Source organism: Mus caroli, chromosome 11, assembly GCF_900094665.2.
Source record: "Mus caroli chromosome 11, CAROLI_EIJ_v1.1, whole genome shotgun sequence".
NCBI lineage: Eukaryota > Metazoa > Chordata > Mammalia > Rodentia > Muridae > Mus > Mus caroli.
This window is the reverse complement of record NC_034580.1, coordinates 57029790-57051842: the sequence shown is the minus strand read 5'-3', so window position 1 is coordinate 57051842 and position 22053 is coordinate 57029790. Positions and strand designations below refer to the sequence as shown.

Genomic DNA, 22053 nt, shown 5'->3' with positions numbered 1-22053 from the left:
CCTAGGAAATGGAAACCACCAGCTGGCAGCTGAGCTGAGGAAAGCTCTTCTAGGAAAAGAGTTGGGGCACAGGAAGGATGGAGAACCCTGATAGTGGAGCCCCCTGGCTCCTCTGTTTGTGTGATGGTTAACTCTATGTATCAACTTTACCTTTATTGGGACATGATAGTAAGACAATATTTCTTAGTGTACCTCGGAGAGCGTTTCTGGAATGCCCAATCCAAAGGGGCACTTGGATTGGTAGAGTGAGCACAATAGCACCCAATGGCTACCCAGTGTGGGTAAGGAACTGAATGGTATTAAAAAGCCAGAGGAAGGTCGTCAAATCTCTCCACGTTGAGCTTGGACATCCATGACCTGCCTTTGGTGCTCCTGGGTTTTTCTAGACTACTAAACATATGCCATAAAAAGGTTTGGTCTTGCTCTTCAACGAGGCGGCCAAGCGGCAGACGCCAACATGCAGATCTTCGTAAAGACCCTGATGGGCAAGACCATCACTCTTGAGGTCGAGCCCAGTGACACCATCGAGAATGTCAAGGCCAAGATCCAAGACAAGGAAGGCATCCCACCTGACCAGCAGAGGCTGATATTAGCGGGCAAACAGCTGGAGGATGGCCGCACCCTGTCCGACTACAACATCCAGAAAGAGTCCACCTTGCACCTGATGCCGCGTCTGCGCGGTGGCATCATTGAGCTGTCCCTTCNTCAGCTTGCCCAGAAGTACAACTGTGACAAGATGATCTGCCACAAGTGCTAAGCACGCCTGCACCCTTGTGCAGTCAACTGCCCCAAGAAGAAGTGCGGCCATACCAACAACCTGCGCCCCAAGAAGAAGGTCAAATAAATCTGGGGTCATACCTGGCCTGTGACCCCAGGACCAAATAAAGTTCCCTTCCATCGACTGGAGCAGTAAAAAAAAAAGAAAAAAGGTTTGGTCTTAAAAGGGATGGCCAAGAACTTTGGACTAGAGTCTGCACCGCTGTCTCGGCTTTTAGGCCTTCTTGGGTCTCCAGCTTGCTGGTGGCAGAGTGTGGGACTTGCTACCCTCTGTAATCACAAGGGCTAGTTTCTTTACAATCCCAATCCATATCTATTTCGCCCTGGTCCTGTTTTTCTAGGGAGCTCTCATATAGCTTGGCAACTATAACTAGGAAAACAAGATTTTACCACTGTTAATGAGAAGAGACAGAGCAATGACTGTGGTATGCATTGCACACAGATGCTTCGCACATGGTGAGAGACTGTAGATGTGGTGAAGGTAAGTAGGGTTGTGGGATGGGGAGAATCATTAATACAGTACCTGGATAGCCCCGCTCTACCTACATGACTCTAAAATCAGAGTTTCCCTAGCTGCAGAGAGCCAGGGGGAAGATGAGCCAGGAACAGCAAAAAGAATTTGGTGACGTTCTTCAGTAAGATTTTTCTAGACTACTAAACACATGCCATGAAAAGACATGCTTTTGGTCTTAAAGGGATGGCCAGAAGCTTCAGTACACATTGGCTTTAAGACCAAGAAAGAGGTCATGATTTATGAATGTGGGAAGCTGGGGAAGGCAAGAAAACAGATTGTCACTTAGGGCCTCCCCAAGGGAAGGTCACCCTACCTACTGAGGTTGTTTTAGTTCCAGGTGTCAGGCAGCTTTCCACAGCTATAACAAAATACTTAAGAAAATAAACTTAAAAGGAAGAAAGGTCTCAGAGGGTTTCATCCAGTCCCTTGGCCCTATGGTGGGTGGTTCAGCACATCACGGCAAAAGTATGCGGTGCAGGAGGCTTGCCTACCTCATAGCATCGGAAACACAACAGAAAAAGGGGCCAGGGTATCACTATCTCTCTGAAGGATACACCCCAAGGGACTTAACTTCCTCCCACTAGGCCTCACCTCTTAAAGAGGTTGCTGAACATGTCTTTAACCCATTGAGAAATATTCAAGACCCAAAGTATGGCATTCAGCAAATCTTGCGTAGATTGGTATCTAAACTCTCTAACCATAAGACAGCAATCATTGTAGTAATTTGTTACACCAGCAACAAACAATGGCTACAAAGACCAGCAGCCTAACAGTCTGTGAGTGGTGAGCTCCCTGGACTCCAGCCTAAGAGAAAAATGGAGAATAAGTGTTTCTTTGGGCTTTAAAGACCTAAACTTGGCCCTAAGAAGGCTGGGTTAGAAGTCAGGGTAGAAGCTTGGCATTCTCCTTTGTTAGAGATTCTGCTGCAAATATCTACAAATTCCTTCAAGTGGGCTTATCCAACGCTTGCCCAGATGGGCTAAATATTAGATGATTTGCAGGAACAGCTGTGTTATACCTCAAAGCTGTAAATACTGATATCACACTCAGGGCCGACTGACCCAACACTGAGCCACCCACAGGATTTCTGAGAGGGACAAAACCACCATGCTCTCACTTTGGGCCCATGGCTGTAGACAACAAAGGCAGGCCAAAAGACAGGCCTCTTCTTCCCCTTCCCTCAACAAAAGCAACTGGATCTGTGGGCACAGCAGGCAGGTCTGAAAGGCCTCGGCAGTCGGAATAACACATCTTCAATGTCACAGTGAGTTCTCATCCCTGTTGCCTGTTTGGAGGCTCTGGGTGGTGAGGCTTTGCCTTTCTTAGGACGAGGTCCATCTCCAGCCAGATGTTTTCCAGGATCAGCCTTCTTGAATGGCGGCCAAGCCCTCCGAGGTCACGTGTAGCAGGAAAACTTTTCCCATGTCCCACTGTCAGTTCTGTCTCATTTTTCAGATACAAGGGAAATGGCCACACTAAGGAGGGATATAAATAGCGGCCCAGATGGACAAATGGGAAGGTTCACAGACCCACTGGCCAACCTTCTAAAGTGTTCTAGGCAAATCTATTTATGGTCTTTTTTTTTTTCTCCATGATATAGAAATATCTTACTGAAGCAGGTGAAATAAGCTAAAGCGAATTCATTTAAAGATCCCAGAAGACTCCGAGGGGGAATGTGTTAGGTCTTTTCATTCACGAGACCAGTATATAATACCAGTAAGGAAAGGGAAAGATGAAGGCCTCGGGGAGGTCAGGTTTCAAGTTCTTCTCCAAGCCTTTCCCACTCACCATTAAGCCGCCAAACGCTGGAACAGACCATTCACAAGCTGGACCACAGGCTGGATGCTGTGGTATTCATTCCTAGAACTAATCTCCAAGTCAGAAGGCAAGTAATTGGCAGCTGGACCAATTCATCAAGCGATCTATATAATCACCACTTATTAGGTTTGGCATCATGAGCACAGAAGTCTACACTTGGCCCTCATGGAGCTCAGATAGAAGTTTATACAGCCTGAGAGCAAAGCCCTTCGCACCTGCAGAAGAAACGTGGCCATGGGCCCAGGGATCTGTACACAGGGCTGCTAGGAGCCTCTCATTTAACTCAGCTAAGCCCGAGCTGTTGCCACCGAAGCTATGGCTTGAATGTATCTCCCCAAAGTTCATGTGCTAGAAGCTTAATGGTTTTTTTTGGCGGTAACTGGGTATGAGTCATGAGGGCCAGGCTCCCCATGGTATCATTGATTTCACAAGGGAAGGACAAGGGCCAGCATGCTTCCTCTGTTTCCTCATGGCCTCTGCCAAGTCATGCTGGGGCAAGAATACCTTTCCAGACACCAGTGCTGGGCTCTTGGAGGGTCCATACTTCAGAGCTGATGGTAAGCAAACCTCTATTCTTTATAAAGTACGCGGTTTGCAGGATTGGATGTGTTGTGACAACAGAAACCACCCGAGATAGCTGTACGGGAAATCTGGGGTCGGAAAGGAAGATGCCCTGGGGTTCAGTGCTACCAGGTGGCCACTTCAAAACCAGTTTACCCTTCCTGTAAAGTGCATGTGCAAAGGTGGCCCACTCATGGGATGCCTACGGATGGTACTTGCTTCATTCATGTAGACAGCCAGGCTCATAGGATAGAACCTGTGTGATAAGCCTCAAAAGCCAGCAGCTATGGAGATAGTTCCCAAGTGGGGAGACACTGGGCAGCTGTGAAAGGCCCACTATGCACATGCATGAGCCAGCAGGGATGCACAGATGCACACGTGTACACAGCCCAAGGCAACTGGCACTCAGGATGGCACAGGACAATCAGATGTGGAGCAAACAAGACTGGGTATCTCTTGGCACAACTTTTCCTGTCCCTTTAGACTGAGAGGGAAGTGGTAGCCCTGAGGCTGGCAACAATGTTTGTTAAGTCGTATCAGCGACTGTTACCCTGAGCAGTTGCAGAGGCCCTCAGGAGAAGGGCAGGCTGTGGGGCTCACTTGAGAGGAAATAGGAATGAAGATTCTAGGGTGGCCTTTCTTGTCTGTGGCTTCCAGGTGCCACTGGCATCTCTACTAATTATATATTTTTATTTACTTGCCTCTTTAAGTTTGTCATAACTTTCTACAACACTCTGTGTGTTTTCTGGGGTCCAGGCAGCCCACTTCCTATCTTAAGGACATTTGCACAGCTTGGTAGCATCCTGGTGCTGGAATTCATCTGACAGCTTATATTCACAGCAAGACAGCTGCAGATGGGGAGGGCAGAGGCACGACCTGTAGAAGAGCTGCAGGGGAGACTGGGAAGGGACCGGGAGCATGCAGGGCGATGCTGGCTGTCAGCGGACTCAAAGCAAGTTTGGTGCTTTGAAAAAAAATGTGGATAAATGTCACCAGGTGAAAGAACTGAGGCAGAAACAAAATGTATTTATTAGAAATACTACACAGCGGCACACCTTGCACTTCCATTATGAGCTCTGTTCTCCTCGAGTAGTATGTCACACTTGGGCAGTGCTTGGTGCTCTTGACAGAAAGGAGGCCACAATGTATCAAGTGTATTCAACTAATGTAGTGATGGTCAGTGAGCCACTCAGGGTGTCCCAGAACTCCAACCTCCATCAGAGGGCTAGATGCCCAGGGCCTTAAGCGGGTGCTGGAAACGCTTCTCTTCAGATGGCTGGGGGCTCCCGCTTTCATTTGTGTTGGTCGTGGTACATCTCTAACTGGGATACTTAGAAACTGCTAGATTTGGTGAGTGGGTTTGTCCCCAAGGGTCTCAGTTCTCCATTCCCACTGGCCAGTGAGACTGGCATGTGTCTGGTGCTCGTGGGAGATGGGAAGAGAATACTCCAGATAGTCATTACTGCTAGAAGGCCGACTGCTTTGGGGCAGCCCCACTCCCTCTCAGGGTCTCTTTTGCCAGACTAGTACCAAATCCCCAGGCTCAACTGATTCTCCTGCTTCCATCTCCAGAATAGCTGAAGTCATAGGCAGGGGCACCATGCTTGGCAGGACATGACTTTCTCTCTCCCAGCCACGGCTTGAATTCTAGATGCCCTACAAAAGCTGAGGAACAACTGGATGAAGAATGAGAACTAAGGACAAACTCGGATGCTAAAGTGAGAAGGGACTGAGGAGAGGGCCGTTCCTCGGACCCTGTACCTGTGGGCGTGGCCTCAGCACTGTCACCTGTCATCAGCTCAGACACCACTCAGCACAGAAAACCACGGACTTCCCCACATGGTTTAACTTCTCAGGGTCTTACATTCTGCAGGCCTCTCTTGTGCTTAGCTGAGGGCAGAGGGGAAACACACGGCCATGGAGGCCTTTGACAGCCTCCAAATGATAGTTAGTAAAGAAGCACAAGACAAACAAAACCACAGCAAAACCACAAAGTACCAAAGCCAGGCATGGTGTCTAATCTCAGCACCTGGGAGGCAGAGTCAGGAAGATCAGGCATTCAAGACCAGCCATGAGATTCTGTTTCATAAAATCCCCAACACAAAGCAAACAAATAAACAAACAAACCCACCCCCAAGCACCCCAATAAAACCAGAGAAAATGTAAGGCACCGGCTGTGCTGGTAGTCTTAGCTGGTCAGTTTTCCATATTCCCTTTTGTACCCGAGCTCCTCCCAGACCCTGAACCTCCACATGCAGCAATGTGGTACTATGTCAGAGATCCAGAGCAGAGCGCTATCTGCCTGCCCTCTGCCTCACCCCCATCACCAGCAGTACCTGCTTCTACTGGGAATGATCTCATTTCTCTTCTACATCCCTGGCAAGAAGTGTAGTAATCAGGAGAAAGCCAAAGGAAAATAAAGACAAGAACATGTGGCTGGCCAGTCTTAGGCAAACTGGGTTCCAATCACAGGGAGGCTGGGCCCCAAAGTGCCTCCACTTACAAGGAACTGTAAGGTGTTCAGAGACTGGCATGGAGCCTGCTCTGCTGAGAGCTCCTAAATGTCTAGACAGCACCCTGACAAGAGCCAGAGACAGACTGAACTACAAGCCTTAACTGTGGCCTCTCCTACACAGCTGGAGATCACCCGTGGGGAACCAGCACCCAGATGTGTGGGACAGCACTTCCCTTTCCCCGCTGGGCAGAGCAGAAGCCCAGGGACAGTGAGGCTGTCCTCAATCACATCAACACAGCCAGTGCTGACGCAGCACACGTCCTAGCGTTCTGAGCAACACATTCATCAGAAAGGAGGTTCTGAGCCCTCGACTTCCACCTGGAGATGAAGGGGCCCATTTCACAGCTGACTACTGCTCAGGAGCTCCTGTGGGGAGCACAGGGGGCTGCGGGGGTGGGGAGTGTCCTGCCCCTCTGCATGGCTGTCCACCAGTTCTGGAGAACTGTGAGAATCTGCAGACTCCATCTTTGCTAGGTTCCAGTTATTCTGACTCACCTGATTGGAGGGTCAGGCATGCAGTTGCTAGGAGTCCCAGGGGAACTGGATGGAGCCACAGCCAAGAACTACAGATAGAGCCTGAAGGTGGAGCCTGTGGCCCCAAGAGGCTACAACAGTTTGAGAATCAGTGCTGCTGCACCCAGCTGCCACCCATCAGAGGGATGGACTGGAGGGAGGGACAGAACCCAGGTCCTCCAAGGATACAGACCGGGCCAGCAGGGTGGCTCAGATAAGCAGGCAGAGATTCACTAGAACTATGGCGGTTATTCTCAGGGGTGGCTGTGAACATGGTCCTTTCTCAAAGGACCAGCACAGGGCTATTTGGCACTTAGAACAATAATGGGTGTTTGTGCACACCCAACTGTCTAAGAAAGGGGCACCCTCATTTGCTATGAAGTGCACACTTATTTGACGGAGAAAAATAGCAAGAAGCCCCTAGACTCTAGAGCCAATGAGCTGAGAAAGGGGCACCCTCATTTGCTATGAAGTGCACACTTATTTGACGGAGAAAAATAGCAAGAAGCCCCTAGACTCTAGAGCCAATGAGCCCCGCAGTCAGGGGTAGGGGGTAGGGGGGAGAAGGTGCGGTGTTTCTCAGAGAAACAGCAGGATATCAGGGGAAAGTGTGACTGTTCTCATAGCTTTTATCATTAGGCAAATGTATAAGGCCCAACAAGTGCTAAGGACCAACTCTGTCTGGAACTAAAACACAGTTTCTATTTCTGCCTTCCCACCCTGTTGGACTGTTCAAATGTGCAAGGAGCTCACCAGCACAGGCTGCTTCACACGCGTCAGGGACTTCTGTTGAGTCCCACATATTAGGCAGATGTGTGTGTGAACGGGATTGTAAATAAATAGCAGGGCAGAAGGTGATGTGGACAACGGTCATGGTTCCATCAGCCAAGACACCAGCCCTGTACTCAGGCTGTGTGGTTCATGTGCACGCCAGCTGGCCTCCCGTGGACCATCAGCAAGGCACCAAAAGCTCCTTTGCACACTTGAGGAATCAAATGGGGACAGTGAGACCTACGCAGTGTAATTAAGTCCTCAGTTACACAGAGCTGAGCAAACTATTTCCCTAGTCAGTGGGCTGCTAGGTGGCTAAGAGGCAAAAGCTGCATTTGTTTTTCTGTTCTGTGGGGTGCTGCTTTATTTTGGGGCAGGTAGTTGCTAAGGACAGAGTTTTGACTGAAGCAAGACCAGAGCAGTGTTAGTGAAGGGGGGAAGGAGAAGAGACATGGAGAGTGAAGGGCTGTTGTCAGCACGTAGACCACGTGTGGGCTGGACAAGGGACTGGCAACACTGGAATCTCACAGAAGAGAGCCTGGGTTTGGAGACCCAGTGTGTGAGGAGTGGGGCCTGCCTCTCTAGAAACTTCCCACTGGGAGCAAGGATTCCTGAACATAGGCTCCAGGCATGTTTGCCTCTGGTCCGCATGGTGGGGCATGGAAGAGGCAGCTCTGCCTCTCGATGGAGTGCTGGCCCACTTGGCTTGAGCCTTCCTTGGAAATCCAGGTGGTGAGATGGTGGGCATAGCAGGTGTGATGGACGGTGAGCAGGCGCGTCCAGGACTAACTTGAGGTCAAGCGGCAGCCAGTGGGTCTGTTTATGTCTCAAAGTACTTGTAGATCTGGGCCACATACTGCATCACACTCTGCCAGTCAGGCCGGTCCGTGTACAGCATCTCACTGAGCTCCTGCGAGGGAAAGAAACAGTCAGCAAAGGGATGTCTCAAACCTCTTTTTACAAAAGGGACTCTGATACAGGTCAGGGTTGGTACAGACCAGAAACCCTCTACCACCGGGAGTCAAGGTACAGGCACACACAAGCCATGCTAAAGTGCTAAGTTAGGCTCTTCAGCAGCTTGCCTGGTAGGTGTGTCCCTTCCAAAGACCAAAGACATAATTCCTAATGTTTTCATCTTTAAACACCATTATAACTCTTTACAGTCACCCAGACTTTTACTCTAGAAAATCGTTGAAGCAGATGGTGGTGGAACACACCTTTAATCCCAGCACTTTAGTTCCAGGGAGGCAGAGGCAGGGGGAGTAACAAGCTAGTCTGATCTACACAGAGAGTTCCAGGACAGCCAGGTCTACACAAAGAAACTCTGTGTTAAAAACTAAAACCCAAAACAACCAAAACCCAAACCAACAAAACAAAACAGATGAAGAAGGAGGAGAAGGAGGTGAGAGAGAAGAAGGAAGGAGGAGGGAGGAGGAAGAGGAGAAGGAGGAGGAAGAGGAAGAGGAGGAGGAGGAAGCAGCAGTGGCGCATATGAATGTAAGTCCAGTTTTCTAGGCTCCCACAGTGGACATGTCCTCACGATTCCGTGCCTTTCCAATGGACATTCTCCCACACTGCTGTACTTGAGTGAGTGTGCACTTCTGTAGTTTCCCTTTGCTTCCAGAATTGCACTTTACATGGGTAGTGTTATCTCTTTCAGTCAAGTTACTTCCTGGAGCGCTGGTCAGATGCCTTGAGTCAATTTCAACCAGGTGCCTTACTAATTTAATATCTGACTCTCACATTTCTTTCCTTCTTTCCTTCTTTCCTTCTTTCCTTCTTTCCTTCCTTCCTTCCTTCCTTCCTTCCTTCCTTCCTTCCTTCCTTCCTTCCTTCCTTCCTCTCTTTCTGCTAGTTCAGTAATTGGGGAGGGGGAAGCTAGTTATCTAATTTTATTAATTTATTCCTTTTGGGGGCTCATTCTTCAAGTTCACTGAACAAGCATGTACGAGGCCAGGCCAAACCGTGATGAGACAGGTGAGTAGGCTGGGTGCAGGGGCGGCCACTCTGCCAGGCTCTCAGCCCATGTTTAATTATTAACTGTGGACTGGATGTGTAGTCTTTTGTGTGTGTAACACAACATAAGCCAGAAACAGAGACAATGGGGAAAGAGGCTGAGCTGAGCACATCTGCTCCAGGCCGTGACACACAGCTGTCCATCAGCCACTGACTCAACATCTGAGCATTTCCCTCCTGCTTTGCTCTTTAGTCACGCTGAAACCATCAGCATGTCACCATCTATGGGGAAGGGTACAAAGGGAACAAGTGGGGCCTTCTACACAGTTCTGCCCAGAACAGTTTTTAGAACTAGAAAAATAAAGTCTTGAAGCAGGAGTTGCTAATGACAGCACGGACACAGGCTAGGAACTGTGCTGACTGCAGGCAGAGGAGCTCTGACTATGCCTACAACTCTAGAGAGACAGCAAGCTTTCCTCTGTGTAGACAAGCAGTGTTTCTCACCCTTCCTGATGCTGTGACCCTTCAATACCCTTCATGTTGTGGCGACCCCCAACCATAAACTTATTTTATTGCTACTTCATAAATGTGATTCTGCTAATTTAAAGAATTGTAAGTATTTTTGGAGATAGAGGTTTGCCAAAGGAGTCATGACCCCTAAGTTGTGAAGCTCTGCTGTAAAGGAAAGTGTGTTCAGTTCCAGAAAACTTCAGAGTACAGAGTCACTAGTCACAGTTTCACTAAGAACACTTCATACCAGCAATTACTGAATCAAAAATATTTTGATACATTATTAACATCATATCTGAAAACCTCTAAAGAATTGTTTTGTACAATATTGTACAATTGCAATATTTGCTTAAACTAATGTAATGGTTAACTGCCCAAACCCGGGTCCATATGATTCTACCAAACATATGTGGAAGAACTAGTACCATTTTTCTTTAGTCTCAAAGAACAGAAGATGAGGAAACATTTCTCAACTCATCTTGTGAAGTCAGATTAACCTACTATCAGACACTGCAAAAACAAACAAAAACAAACAAACAAAAACCACCTTTAAATCAATTTCTCAGATAAATAGACACAAAACTACTGAAATTGAAAAAAATTGAAAAAAATTAGTAAACTGAATTCATTCATCTATAAAGTAAAATATATCATAATTCAGTGAGGCTTTGCAAAGCCTCACTGGTTTGATGCCTTTGAGTCAATGTAATTCATCATAGTAACACTGAGAAAAAACCATGGCCAACAAGCTTCAGAATGCGTTCACGGTAAAAAGATTCTCTGAAAACAAAGGGGACGTTGACTTACTTTACACAAGATAGGGTATGTGTAACATACATATGTGTAACATATATACCCCAAACACAGCAGCTAGCATCGTATGTAACTGGGTAAGACAATGTTCTTCCCTCAAATCAAGAATAAGACAAAGACGGACCCTCTTATTTGTCATGCATAATACAGTCCTTGAAAATTTAGCTAATATAATAAGGCATGAAAAAGAAATAAAAAGGCACGCAAACTACAAAGGAAATGATAAAGCCAGCTTTGCAGATGTCTGGATTGTAGAAACTGAAAAACAACTCTACACCCAAGGTTAACAAGAGTCCATGACACTGTCCCACAGACCTCAGTCACCTTCCTTCGTGCCAGAAAGGAAAAACTGGGATTTTTTTTTTTTTTTTTGGTTTTTCGAGACAGGGTTTCTCTGTGTAGCCCTGGCTGTCCTGGAACTCACTTTGTAGACCAGACTGGCCTCAAACTCAGAAATCCACCTGCCTCTGCCTCCCGAGTGCTGGGATTAAAGGCGTGCGCCACCACGCCCGGCTCTTCAATCTGTAGTTTTAAAGCTCACATCTAACATTATATACACACATTCTAGCTGTAGAGACCAAATACCTCAATGAGTGGACATGAATTATGTGTTTATGAGTTAAATGATAACATTGTAAGATTATTAATTATTCCCAGTTTGATATATACATATAATTCCAATAAAAATCCCAGTAAATCTTAATTTTTGGTAGATATTAACTAATGTTCTAAAATTTATGAATATAAAAAAATACCAAACAGTCTAGAAGAACAACAAAGTGGGGATATTTCAGCTCTGGGAAGAGTAGGATTACAGTGTTCTCATACCTGGGACTGGACTGAATGGTCATACATAAAACAAACACACAAACAAGCAAATTAATGCATACATCACAGCTCACATAAAAACCAATCAGGGACTACAAGGAAGACTTTTGAAAGCTCTAGAAAAAAAATACAAGAGCAAATCTGAGTTTGTGACCTGGGTTGGGTGATGATCTTTTAACTACATCAAAGCTTGACCATGAAAGAAACAACTGATAAACTGGGTCAGAATTAAGAAACCTTACTCTCAGAAAGATTTGTTAAAAGAATGAAAAGATAACTCTCAGACTGAGAGGAAATATCTGAAAATCAAGTATAATAAGGACTTGTATCCAGCAACACACACACAACACACACACACTCACATACACACACACAGGCACACACGCATACACACACACACATACACACACAAACACACACACACAGACACACACACACACACACACACACACACACACACACACCTTTTAAAATTCAACAATAAGACAACAATCAGATTTAGAAAGAAACAAAGACACCAGACCTAGGAAGATGACTGGCCAGCAACAAAGAGAACTGCCCAGCATAGTGTTCCAACAGAGAAACTCACGTTAAAACAACAGAGAGGGCTGTGGTCATGCAGTCCTGATCTCAGCACTCTGGAGAGTTAGGCAGGAGGTTCAGGAGTTCAAGGACAGCCTTGGCTATGCAGTGAACTCCTTCTTAAAGACTCATTCCCAAAACAAAGCAAAACACTCAAAGGAGACAGGTGCTATAAGAACAGACAGATCTAAGCATGACAATTGCCACAGGCAGGGGACAAAGCACTCTAACACAAAATAAAATGGTCGTGTCATTTATGAGTAATTGGTATGATCTGTTAGAAGATATTCATTCACTCTGTGTGTGTGTGTGTGTGTGTGTGTTTTACATGTGCATCTCATGGAATACCTGTGGAGGGCAGAGAACAACTTGTTCCTTCTATCATGTAGATTCCAATGATTGAACTCGGGTCATCAGGCTTGGTGGCAAGTACCTTTACCCCTGAGCCGTCTTTCTGGCTCACGGGGCAGTTCCTGACAAGAGGAAGATACTGGAGGTACTTTTGTTGTTGTTGTATTGTATATTATGGGTGTTCTGTCTGCATCTGTTTCTGCTACCACACATGTGAATGGAAGCATTTTTTGAACAGGAAATAAAAAGGAGCTCCAGGTAGAATTAAATTTAGAAGATATTTTCTTCCCCTGCTTAATGCTAAGGCAGGCCTTTATCAGGGGGGCTTTTTGCTAAAGGCATTGGTTAGTCGGTCATTCAAGAGAAGAGGTGACTTCAGTGATATTCCTTCACGTGTGTGCGAGATACTTGTACCAGTATGTTAACTCTGAAGCAAAAATATGCTTCTCCCATGTGGTTTGGTGTCAATAATTTAGGGATGGATTATCATGGCTTAAGGACCTAATTAGTGGGCTACAGCAGACAGAATAAAATGGAACACAAAAATTCCCCAGCCAGAATGAAAATGAATTTGACTTTGAAAATACTGGTTAAGAATCTTAGTACCTTGATGGTAATGAACTTAATCAAGAACATTAGAAATATACCACAGGGGCTGGAGAGATGGATCATCTGTGGCTGCTCTTCCAGAGGATCTCGGTTACGTTCCCAGCACCCACAGGGCACCTGGCATGTATGTGGTATACACACACACACACACACACGCAGGCAAAATACTCATATACATAAAATAAAAATAAATGAATCTTTTAAAAGATCCACCAGAAATGTGTCATATTTTATTCATCTGCTCACACATACTGGCTACTGACAGTCTATGGCCTGGCACTGTTCTCAGGGCCTTCAGTAATAAAAAGAGAAGGTACCTGTGCATCCAGGCTCACAGAAGCATTTTCTCTCAGAGCCAAACTAGAGTGGTACCCTAGTGTCCAGTAATGGATGAAGGGATGAGCAGCATGTGGCAGAACTGTGATTTACCTTAAGCGGGAGGAGCTTCTAAAGATGAGTTTTGAGGCCCTTATACTATGTCACATAAGCCAAACACGAGACAGAAATGGTACAGTAAATATACCTACACAGGGTATCTAAAATAGGTGATTTCTCAGAGTCTAAGAAAAGAACAGTGGCCACCAGGCTGAGGGATTAATGTTTAACAGACTCAGAGTTTCAATTTTGCAAGATAAGAGTTCTACAGGGGGAGGGTGGCAAGTATTGCACCACAAAGTGAAGGTGCTTCACACCACTTAAAGTAATTAAGACGGTAAAACTTATAAAAAGCAACTGACATCACTTACCGGACTCACGGATGTTTAGAAAGACCAAGGGGAAGTCTCTTGGAGTTCTTGCTTTGGGGAGTTTCGTCTTGGGCAGTGACTATCCTGCACATGTCCTGAGTGAGCAGCGTGTCCTGGACTAAATGACTAAGGCCACAGTGAACCCTCACCAAGCAACAGTCTGTCAGTCCTGGAGGACACAGCACGGTGGCTCTGCAGTAATGACAGTGGTGCCAAGAGCATCTGCCCATTCTTTCTGTAGGACTGCGGTGTGCACTTAAGGTGTCTGTTTCACGGTGGTTGAGCACACTACACACTACAGAGCTTCACTCCGAAGGGATCTTGCTTATCTGTTTTACCTAAGACTTATTTATATTATTTTAAATTAGGTGTACTTATGTGTTTGAGTGTGGGCTTCTGGACAGTGGTGCAGTGACTGCCGAGGCCAAAACAGGCGGGTATCAGATCAGATTCCTTGGAACTGAAGTTATGGACAGTTGTGAGCTGTCCAACATGGTTGCTGGGAACCAAATTCCGGTCCACTGCAACAGTAGAACCCTCAAGTGCTGAGCCCCCTCTTCAGCTGGCTTCTATTTCTTAAATAGTGTTCTACTTTTTGAGGAAGGTTTAGAGAAAATAATTATATCTAACCCTTGAAGAATAGTGTTATTTCTACAACACTGTCCGTTCTTCATCAGATTCACACCGGTCGTCAGCACCCACAGGACTGCTTGGTCCACAGCCCCTTTCCCTTCTCATTCTCTGACTCCTCCCACCCCTGGGAGCTGTGCTCTTGTAACTCACTGCTATCCCAGTCTTCATTTTCCTGATTGGTTCCCTCCACCCCTGCTTGTAGGTACTTTAAAACAACATCAAAGAACTTGGGCCAATCAAGGTGTGGTACATGCCTCAAAACACAGCACTTGGGAAGTAGAGGCAAGAGGGTCAGAAATTCAAGATCATTCTACACAGTGATACCAAAGCCAGCCTGGCTACACACACATGCACAATGCACTGGGTTATATTTGGCTGGTTTTGTTGTTGTTGTTGTTTGTTTTTTTTTTAGTTTTTCTGAGACAAGGTTTCTTGCTTTGGAGACCAAACTGGCCTTGAACTACAGAGATTCACCTGCCTCTGCCTCCTGACTGCTGGGATTAACGGTGTGCATGACAACTGCCTGGTACCTTTGTCATTTCTAAATTACACCCAATCAAAAGTGGCAATAGTAATTAACAACCTTTGGCCAAGTTCTGTTGAAAGATTATATAAGAAGTTTCAATTTAGTTTCAAGAATAGAAAGGCGATTAGCAGTTGCTGAAATCAGATTTTTGCTGTTGTTGTACATACGAAGCCCATAGATTGATTCTAGATTGGTTACCACTCAGTACTGTTTCTTAAACCCACAGGGTTTCATGTGGTCTAGGCTGGCCTCCGACTCACTGAGTTTGTTGGCTTCCCCATTGTAGAAAGTAAACAGACATTAAATAATGACAAGTTCTCTACTGTTTTCCCGTCCTTTATTGTCTACTTGATCTTTTGGGTAGTCTTCTGCTCACGTCCCATCCACCAGCTTCTCTGTTGCTGTGTCTAACTAGTTTGGCAACCCATCTTTGTGCTTCTCATTCCAAATGCTCATTTCTAGTATCTTTGTAACCTTCCTGGTGGCACTCACAGGGTGGCTCACAGTCAGCGGTAATTCTAGTTTTAGGTGATCTGATATCCTTTTTTGGCCTACAAGGTCACCTGGCACATATGGAGTGCACACATACACATTCAGGCAAAACACTCACAAACACAGAGTAATAATAATAATGACAATAATAATAATAATAAAACAACAAACAAAGATACAAACAGAAACCCTGAGTCTAACTTGCATTCAGACCGACTGGATAACTTTATACTAGGGATCGTGAGTAACAGATCTGCAAGCGGATCTGAGCATCACATATGGGTTCAGTGGGCAGCAGGAGGTTTTTCTCATCAAGAGGAAGGAATAGCAAAAGGATCCACAGGAGGACACTTACCAGGCTGGGGTTGATGCCTACACTCTGCGCGGCTTCAAATGCCAACAGGAGATTCCTTTTCTGTGTTAAGGAAGACAATGAGAATGGCTGAGAGAAGGGACCGCAGGTGGCACATTACAGAGTACTCACTGCACAAAACAAGTAGCCCCGAGCCAACCATGCAGACCGGCTCTGCCTCAGGAAGGAAAGGCTAACAGGTTACAGCTGCCACTGGGAAAATGGCACTGACTGACACATGACTAAAGACAAACTTTTTGTTGCTTTGTGGCTTTTCAAGATTTGTAACATTCACCACATTCAGTTATATTTTGTTTTTTTTTTCCCCACAGGGCTATGTCACAAATGATAATCAAACTGGGTGTGGCATTGATGCACTTCCAGCTTAGGCAGGAGGATTGCCCAGGGCTATATAGTGAGACCTGGTCTTAATAAGATCATGAAAGCCATATCTGAAGGTAGTTAAATGCAACCAAATAAAAAACTGTTCCCTCCCTCAATTTGAGTCCTCCAGAGAAGCGCTTTCTAGTCTGTCTTTATCTTCTATAGTGATCTCTTGCTGACTGTAATCTTACACCACTATTTATTTTGAAATTTTTACTTAGGTATGTGTGTGCACCATGGCTGGCCTATGATGGTCAGAGATTTGGTTCCAATCCTTCTTCTGCCGTTTGCTTTCCCCCTATAGGTTCTGCTGGCTCCAGACTTCTCTTACTGGAGAACTGTCCCTTATCATCTGGTTTCTTACTCATTTTGGGTTTGTGTGAAGTTTCTAACACCCTCCTCGAAGCCCATTGCTCCGGGCCTCACACAGAGGGTCTGCCACACGTTTGATATGGGTGTCCTTGGACTACTGCTCACTTCCTACTTTTCAAATTCTGAAGCTCTTAGGTAGTTACTATAATTATCCAACGAAATCTTTGTACCTCTAGGACCTCCCAGAACCTCTCGAGGAAGGCTGTCGGGGAGAAACATGTTCCAGATGCATCCATACAGAAAAATCATTTTTTACCATCATGCTTGGTTAATAGTGGTGGTACCGAGAATTCTAGGCTGAAAATAATTCCCCCGTAGATCTCGAGCAGCTATCCCCTGCTTTGTTTTCAGACTCTTCCTGGCCTTCTTTGACATCTCTGTACACATAATCTCAGCTACTTGTCATGCAGTCCCACCTCAATAATTCATAATAAAGCCATTAAGTTTTAGAAATTTAACTAGATATTTTAAGTATAATTGAGAAGTATGTTCACGCATAATTTTGCAATTTGATATATTTAGGTTTTTTCTTCTTCCCTAGCTCTAGGGATTGAACCCAGGTGTTGTGTATGCTAGGTAAGCACTTTGCCAGTCATATTCAAAGTTTATATATAAGCTAGGTGTGCATTTGTGCCCACAGCTCCTTAAGCAGCTAAGGGAAGAAGATCACTGGAATCCAGAAGTTCCAGGTCACTTACACATAATTTTCTGTGTTTCCATTTTCCCATGGTCATCACTGTGCCCTGTCTACACATTAGGCCCTAGGCCAAAAGGTGCCTTGACACTGAAGTCAGCTTGCTGCTGTATAAACTTCATCAGAGGAAAAGCAGACTCATCTGTGCTTTTTCCTAGCCCGTGAGAAGCTGCTGCTCAGTGGTGAGACTTCTTCCTTGACACCTAGGGAGACTGATGGGCAATGACTGGCAAACGCACCCTTGTTTCCGAGACGCTGCTCTGCTTTGCTGAGCAGACCCAGTAATGGGTCCTTCCAGCCCACGCTAGAGGAGCAATCCCTATTTTGGTGCTAATGCTTGCTTTGCTCTTACTCTAAGTCCCTTTGCTTAGGCCAGCTTTTAGGTTACATTGCTGAGGAAGCTGAGCTATGAACAATTCTTACGGCTCATGAGATTGTAATGCCAAATTACTTCCTAAGAAGGCAGCTCCTATAATCATGTTCTTTTTCTCCCTGTGTCTTTATCTGCCAAATGTGTCAGGCTAGACATGGTATTTTATTGTTTTAATTTGTATTATTAGGTTACTAATAAGGTCTAAAGAGAAGGCATTTCTAAAGCAAACATTTTAATTAGAACTCTGCTAAGATTCTAGTATGATTCAGATAAAACTATGTCCTCTAAGTAGAAACTGGGCACGGAATAAATAGTCCATCTTGGACAATCGCCTCAAAATGCTCTGAAATGGCGTTACATAGAGCTTGTCAGGGGAGATTTTTGTTGTGGTGGTGGTGGTAGTCATAAAAATTATTTTTGCTTATTGTGATGTTAACAGGACACCCATGGTCAGGGGTAACTATCTTAATACCCTCTCATTGCACACTGCTGTGATGCTGTGCTAAGGCCAGAGAGCAGAAGAGTGTGTGCCCAGTGAGGGGGACGGAGGAGAGCCATTGTCCTCAGGCCATGAGCTGTGCTTCAGTGGAAGAGAGGCAATTCCTCAGTGCCTGCCCTGTGTGTGGGGTGGTGTGAGCCTGGGACCTTCCACTTCAGGGCAACCTGTTCCTATCTGATGCAGAACTTGGTTGGTCCCCAGCTTGGCTGGTAGGATCATACTGGTACAATGTCTTTCTGTAAATAAGTGGGAGAAAGGATCTGATTCACACTCATATTAGATTTCAGATACCAACATAATCACTCTGTACTCTACAGCCTGGCTCTGGGCCTCTTGGAAGAGCTTGCACAAGCAGATATCTGAAGACTCTATTTCTAGTGAAAGCAAAATACCTCACCCACACCTTGCACCTACTGTAATGTACACCCTGCCACTGCATATCCATTTAATACCATACAAGATATCCTTGTTTATTTAAGGCACAGGCTCATGTAGCCCAGTCTGGCCTTGCCCTTATTGTGTAGCTAACGATGATTCTGAAGTCCTGATCTTCCCATCCCTACCTCCCAAGTGCTGGGTTTATGGGCATGCACCACTGTGCCCAGTTCTTATTTTTAATTCTGAATTAATTAATTTTCTTTGGTGCTGGGGATGAAGTCCAGGCCCTCACTCAAAAAGACACCCTGGGCTCTACCATGGAGCCCAGAGCCTTTATCATACTATTTTTATATTTCAATTTTAGTGGATTCTTACAAACAGTCTGTTCTCTTAGTACCCTTTTTGGTGGTTGTGTATTCCACAAAGATGGTTGTATATTCCACAACCAACCAACAACGCCCTCATACTGAGTACATAAGACTGCAGGGCAGAGTCTGGACCATGTTCACTTATCCAGGAGGGCCTGTGGTAGCCATATTCCCTTTGAAGCCCAATATCAAACATGTCTTTTCTGCCCAGTGGTACTAATGCCTCAGGGAAATTACCCTCATCAAAAGTTCCACGCATGTTCAGTTGATGTTGTTTGTATTGATGGGCTCCTGTTGACACATGATTTTAACAACATTCCTCCGTAATGGATGGATCTGGCCTCTCGGTATATCCCACCCCTGTTTGTCATACCCTGAGCTGTAGCCACTGATTCTCCCCTTAGGGTATAGCCAGGGTGAAGCCAGATATTTCTTTGGGGAGTAGTGGTCCAGGGGTGACTGACAAGAGTCCTAGATGTTGGAACTCAAGCTCAACTAGAGTTGGCAGGGAGCTGTGAAGCTGAACAGATCTGAGCGTGACCCCTGGTGTGTGACGCTGACTCTCCATCTCATAGACTGGCACTCTTTGATGACATCAGCAAAGATCTAGAAAAAGAAACTCAGCCAGATGTGTGGGAACCAGGGGCCCCTGTCCTATAACAGTGACAAAAACGTGAATGCTGATGCCAGCCTGCCCTGATGCTCCTGAGCAGCTGGCAAGGTGCCTGATGCAGGAACTTCAGGGATTCAGGGTGAGGTTTTGGTCACCAGGAAGCAATGTTCATGATACTAAGTGTAAGAGCAACAGGCCCATTCTTTTCAGACAGATCTGAATTGATTCAAGGTCAAAGAAGCGAGGCCTGTTATCTACAGATAGACAATTCACTTTCAGGAAGGCTCAGGTTTTAGGTTGTGCGGGTGTGTAGGTGCTTAAGTTTAACTTGCTGTCATTTTTGGAGGGACTGTTGATTATTTTGAAGTTTGCTATGATCACTATTTACATAATTATTTTTGTAACATCACGTCAGAGGGAAGTGGAGAATCAGTAGGGGTGGTGAGGGAATGCCACCTAGGTCGCAGTCAGATGTCCTGCTGTGCCTTAGCCTCTGTGATGGCTGATGGCCTCCTTCTAGTTCCCTCTGCTGGATCATTCTCCACTCTGTGCTTCTCTTGTGCTGTGGGCAGTGCTTGAATGAGTCCCAGAAGGTTCAAGAGCTGAAAGCTTGACCAGAAGCATATGAACTAATGGAACCTTTAGGATATGGATAATGCAGGAGACTGGGAATCTTATTCTCTGAAGAGATCAATGTAGTTCTTGTGAGACACTGATTACTTCCTGCAAGAGCAAATTATTATAAGAGCACACTTGGCCTCTGAATCTCTCTGGCTTCTGGGCTCACCCTGTGTCTCTCTTCTGCCCATGGTCTCACTGCTGTAATATTTCCTACCATGAGGCCTTCATGAGAGGTCAAACAGATGTGACTGCCTCAATTTTACATTTTCAGCATTCAAAGCTTTAAATAAACTTATTTTCTTTATAACATACAGAGTCTCAGTTATTTGCTATAGTTATGAAAGTTGCTTAGGATAGATCTCTTAGGATCAAGGGAACTGGCTGATCTTCAGTTTTACAGCTTAGTACACCATCTGTGTCTACCCTTCCAACATCATTGGACAGTGTACTGGCAGAATGCTGCTTCATCTAGGGAAGTCCCACCACATAGCACAGATCTTCTCTAATTTCCCCCACATCCATTCTTTGTTTGTTTGTTTGTTGTTTTTTCAAGACAGGGTTTCTCTGTATAGCCCTGGCTGTCCTGGAACTCACTTTGTAGGCCAGGCTGACCTCGAACTCAGAAATCCACCTGCCTCTGCCTCCCGAGTGCTGGGATTAAAGGCGTGCGCCACCACCGCCCGGCTCCCACATCCATTCTTATAGCTCTGACTTCCAATCTGAACTCCAGATTTGCTGTTTGCCTCCTAAGTAACACTTGACTATTTTAGACATCTCAGACTTAACATGATGCACTGCGTATCTTTCCTCCCAAACGTCACATGGCCGTACTCAGCCTGTTTCACAGTTTACACAGCACCCCACATGGAAATGCTTTGAAAACAATTACATTTTCCATGCTAGAAATTTAACCCAGGGTCTGCTACATGCTGGATCACTGCTTTTGCCATTCTATTGCCAGTCCTATAAGATATTATGTGATGGTTATTTGTGTGTGTGTGTGTGTGTGTGCACGCTCATGCGTGGAGATCAGAGGACAACTTGAGTAAGTTCCTTCTCTCTTTCCACCATGTGGATCCTGGTTATTAAATGGAGGTTGTCAAGTTTGGGAGCAATGCCTTTACCCACTGAGCCATCTTGTCAGCCCTCTAGGAAGGTATTTACAGAGTGAGATTAGGCAAGGCACAGTGACACACAACTTTGACCCAAGATGCAGGAGGCAGAGGTAGGCATTATCTCTGTGAGTTAGAGGCCAGCCTGGTCTACATAGTTAGGTGATTCTAACATTTACAGTGATGGGCTTTTCATAAAGCTGATGACTCTCTGGAATGTGGGTGGGCCTAATCCAATCAGCTTAATAGGAAAAAGTGGAGTTCCTTTAAGAGACAAGAAGGGAATTCTGCTATCCCTCCTTCCTCCATCCTCACACTGGAAAAGACTTTGCAAGATGAAGGTAACAGATGAACGAGGGGTTTCTCTAGAAATTGGGTAATAGGATCCTCTCAGCAGCTACAGTTGACTAGAATTCACTGCTGGTTTTTTTGTTTTTTTGTTTTTCTGAGACAGGGTTTCTCTGTGTAGCCCTGGCTGTCCTGGAACTCACTTTCTAAACCAGGCGGGCCTCGAACTCAGAAATCCTCCTGCCTCTGCCTTCCGAGTGCTGAGATTAAAGGCATGCGCCACCACGCCCGGCATTCACTGCTTTTCTTGACAGCAAAGTGCATGCAATGAGAAGGGCAGCTGAGACATATTTGCTGAGAAAAGGATCCCACACTGCAGTCACATCCTGCCCCTGAGCCCTTCCTGTGTCCACCCCATCTCTATTAAGCCTCTCCTACCCACCCAGTAATGCCACAGAAGTTCTCTTGGCTCTCCTAGAGAAGT

The 22053-nt window shown here is 45.7% G+C and overlaps 1 protein-coding gene and 1 pseudogene across 7 annotated transcripts in view; one reads left to right on the top strand and one right to left on the bottom strand.

Moving 5' to 3' along the window:
• The first annotated feature begins 430 nt into the window (after positions 1–430).
• LOC110305312 lies at positions 431–844 on the top strand (annotated as a pseudogene).
• A 3832-nt stretch (positions 845–4676) lies between these two features.
• Specc1 (sperm antigen with calponin homology and coiled-coil domains 1) overlaps positions 4677–22053 on the bottom strand; it is a 264901-nt gene continuing 247524 nt past the window's right edge. For all 7 annotated transcript variants that reach the window (XM_029483987.1, XM_029483988.1, XM_029483986.1 and 4 more), the window contains 2 exons: positions 15871–15930; positions 4677–8379 (listed from right to left, as the gene is read on the bottom strand). In XM_029483987.1, the coding sequence (XP_029339847.1) occupies positions 8290–8379; positions 15871–15930 (150 nt within the window). In that variant the 3' untranslated portion in view covers positions 4677–8289. The remainder of the gene's footprint in view (positions 8380–15870; positions 15931–22053) is intronic.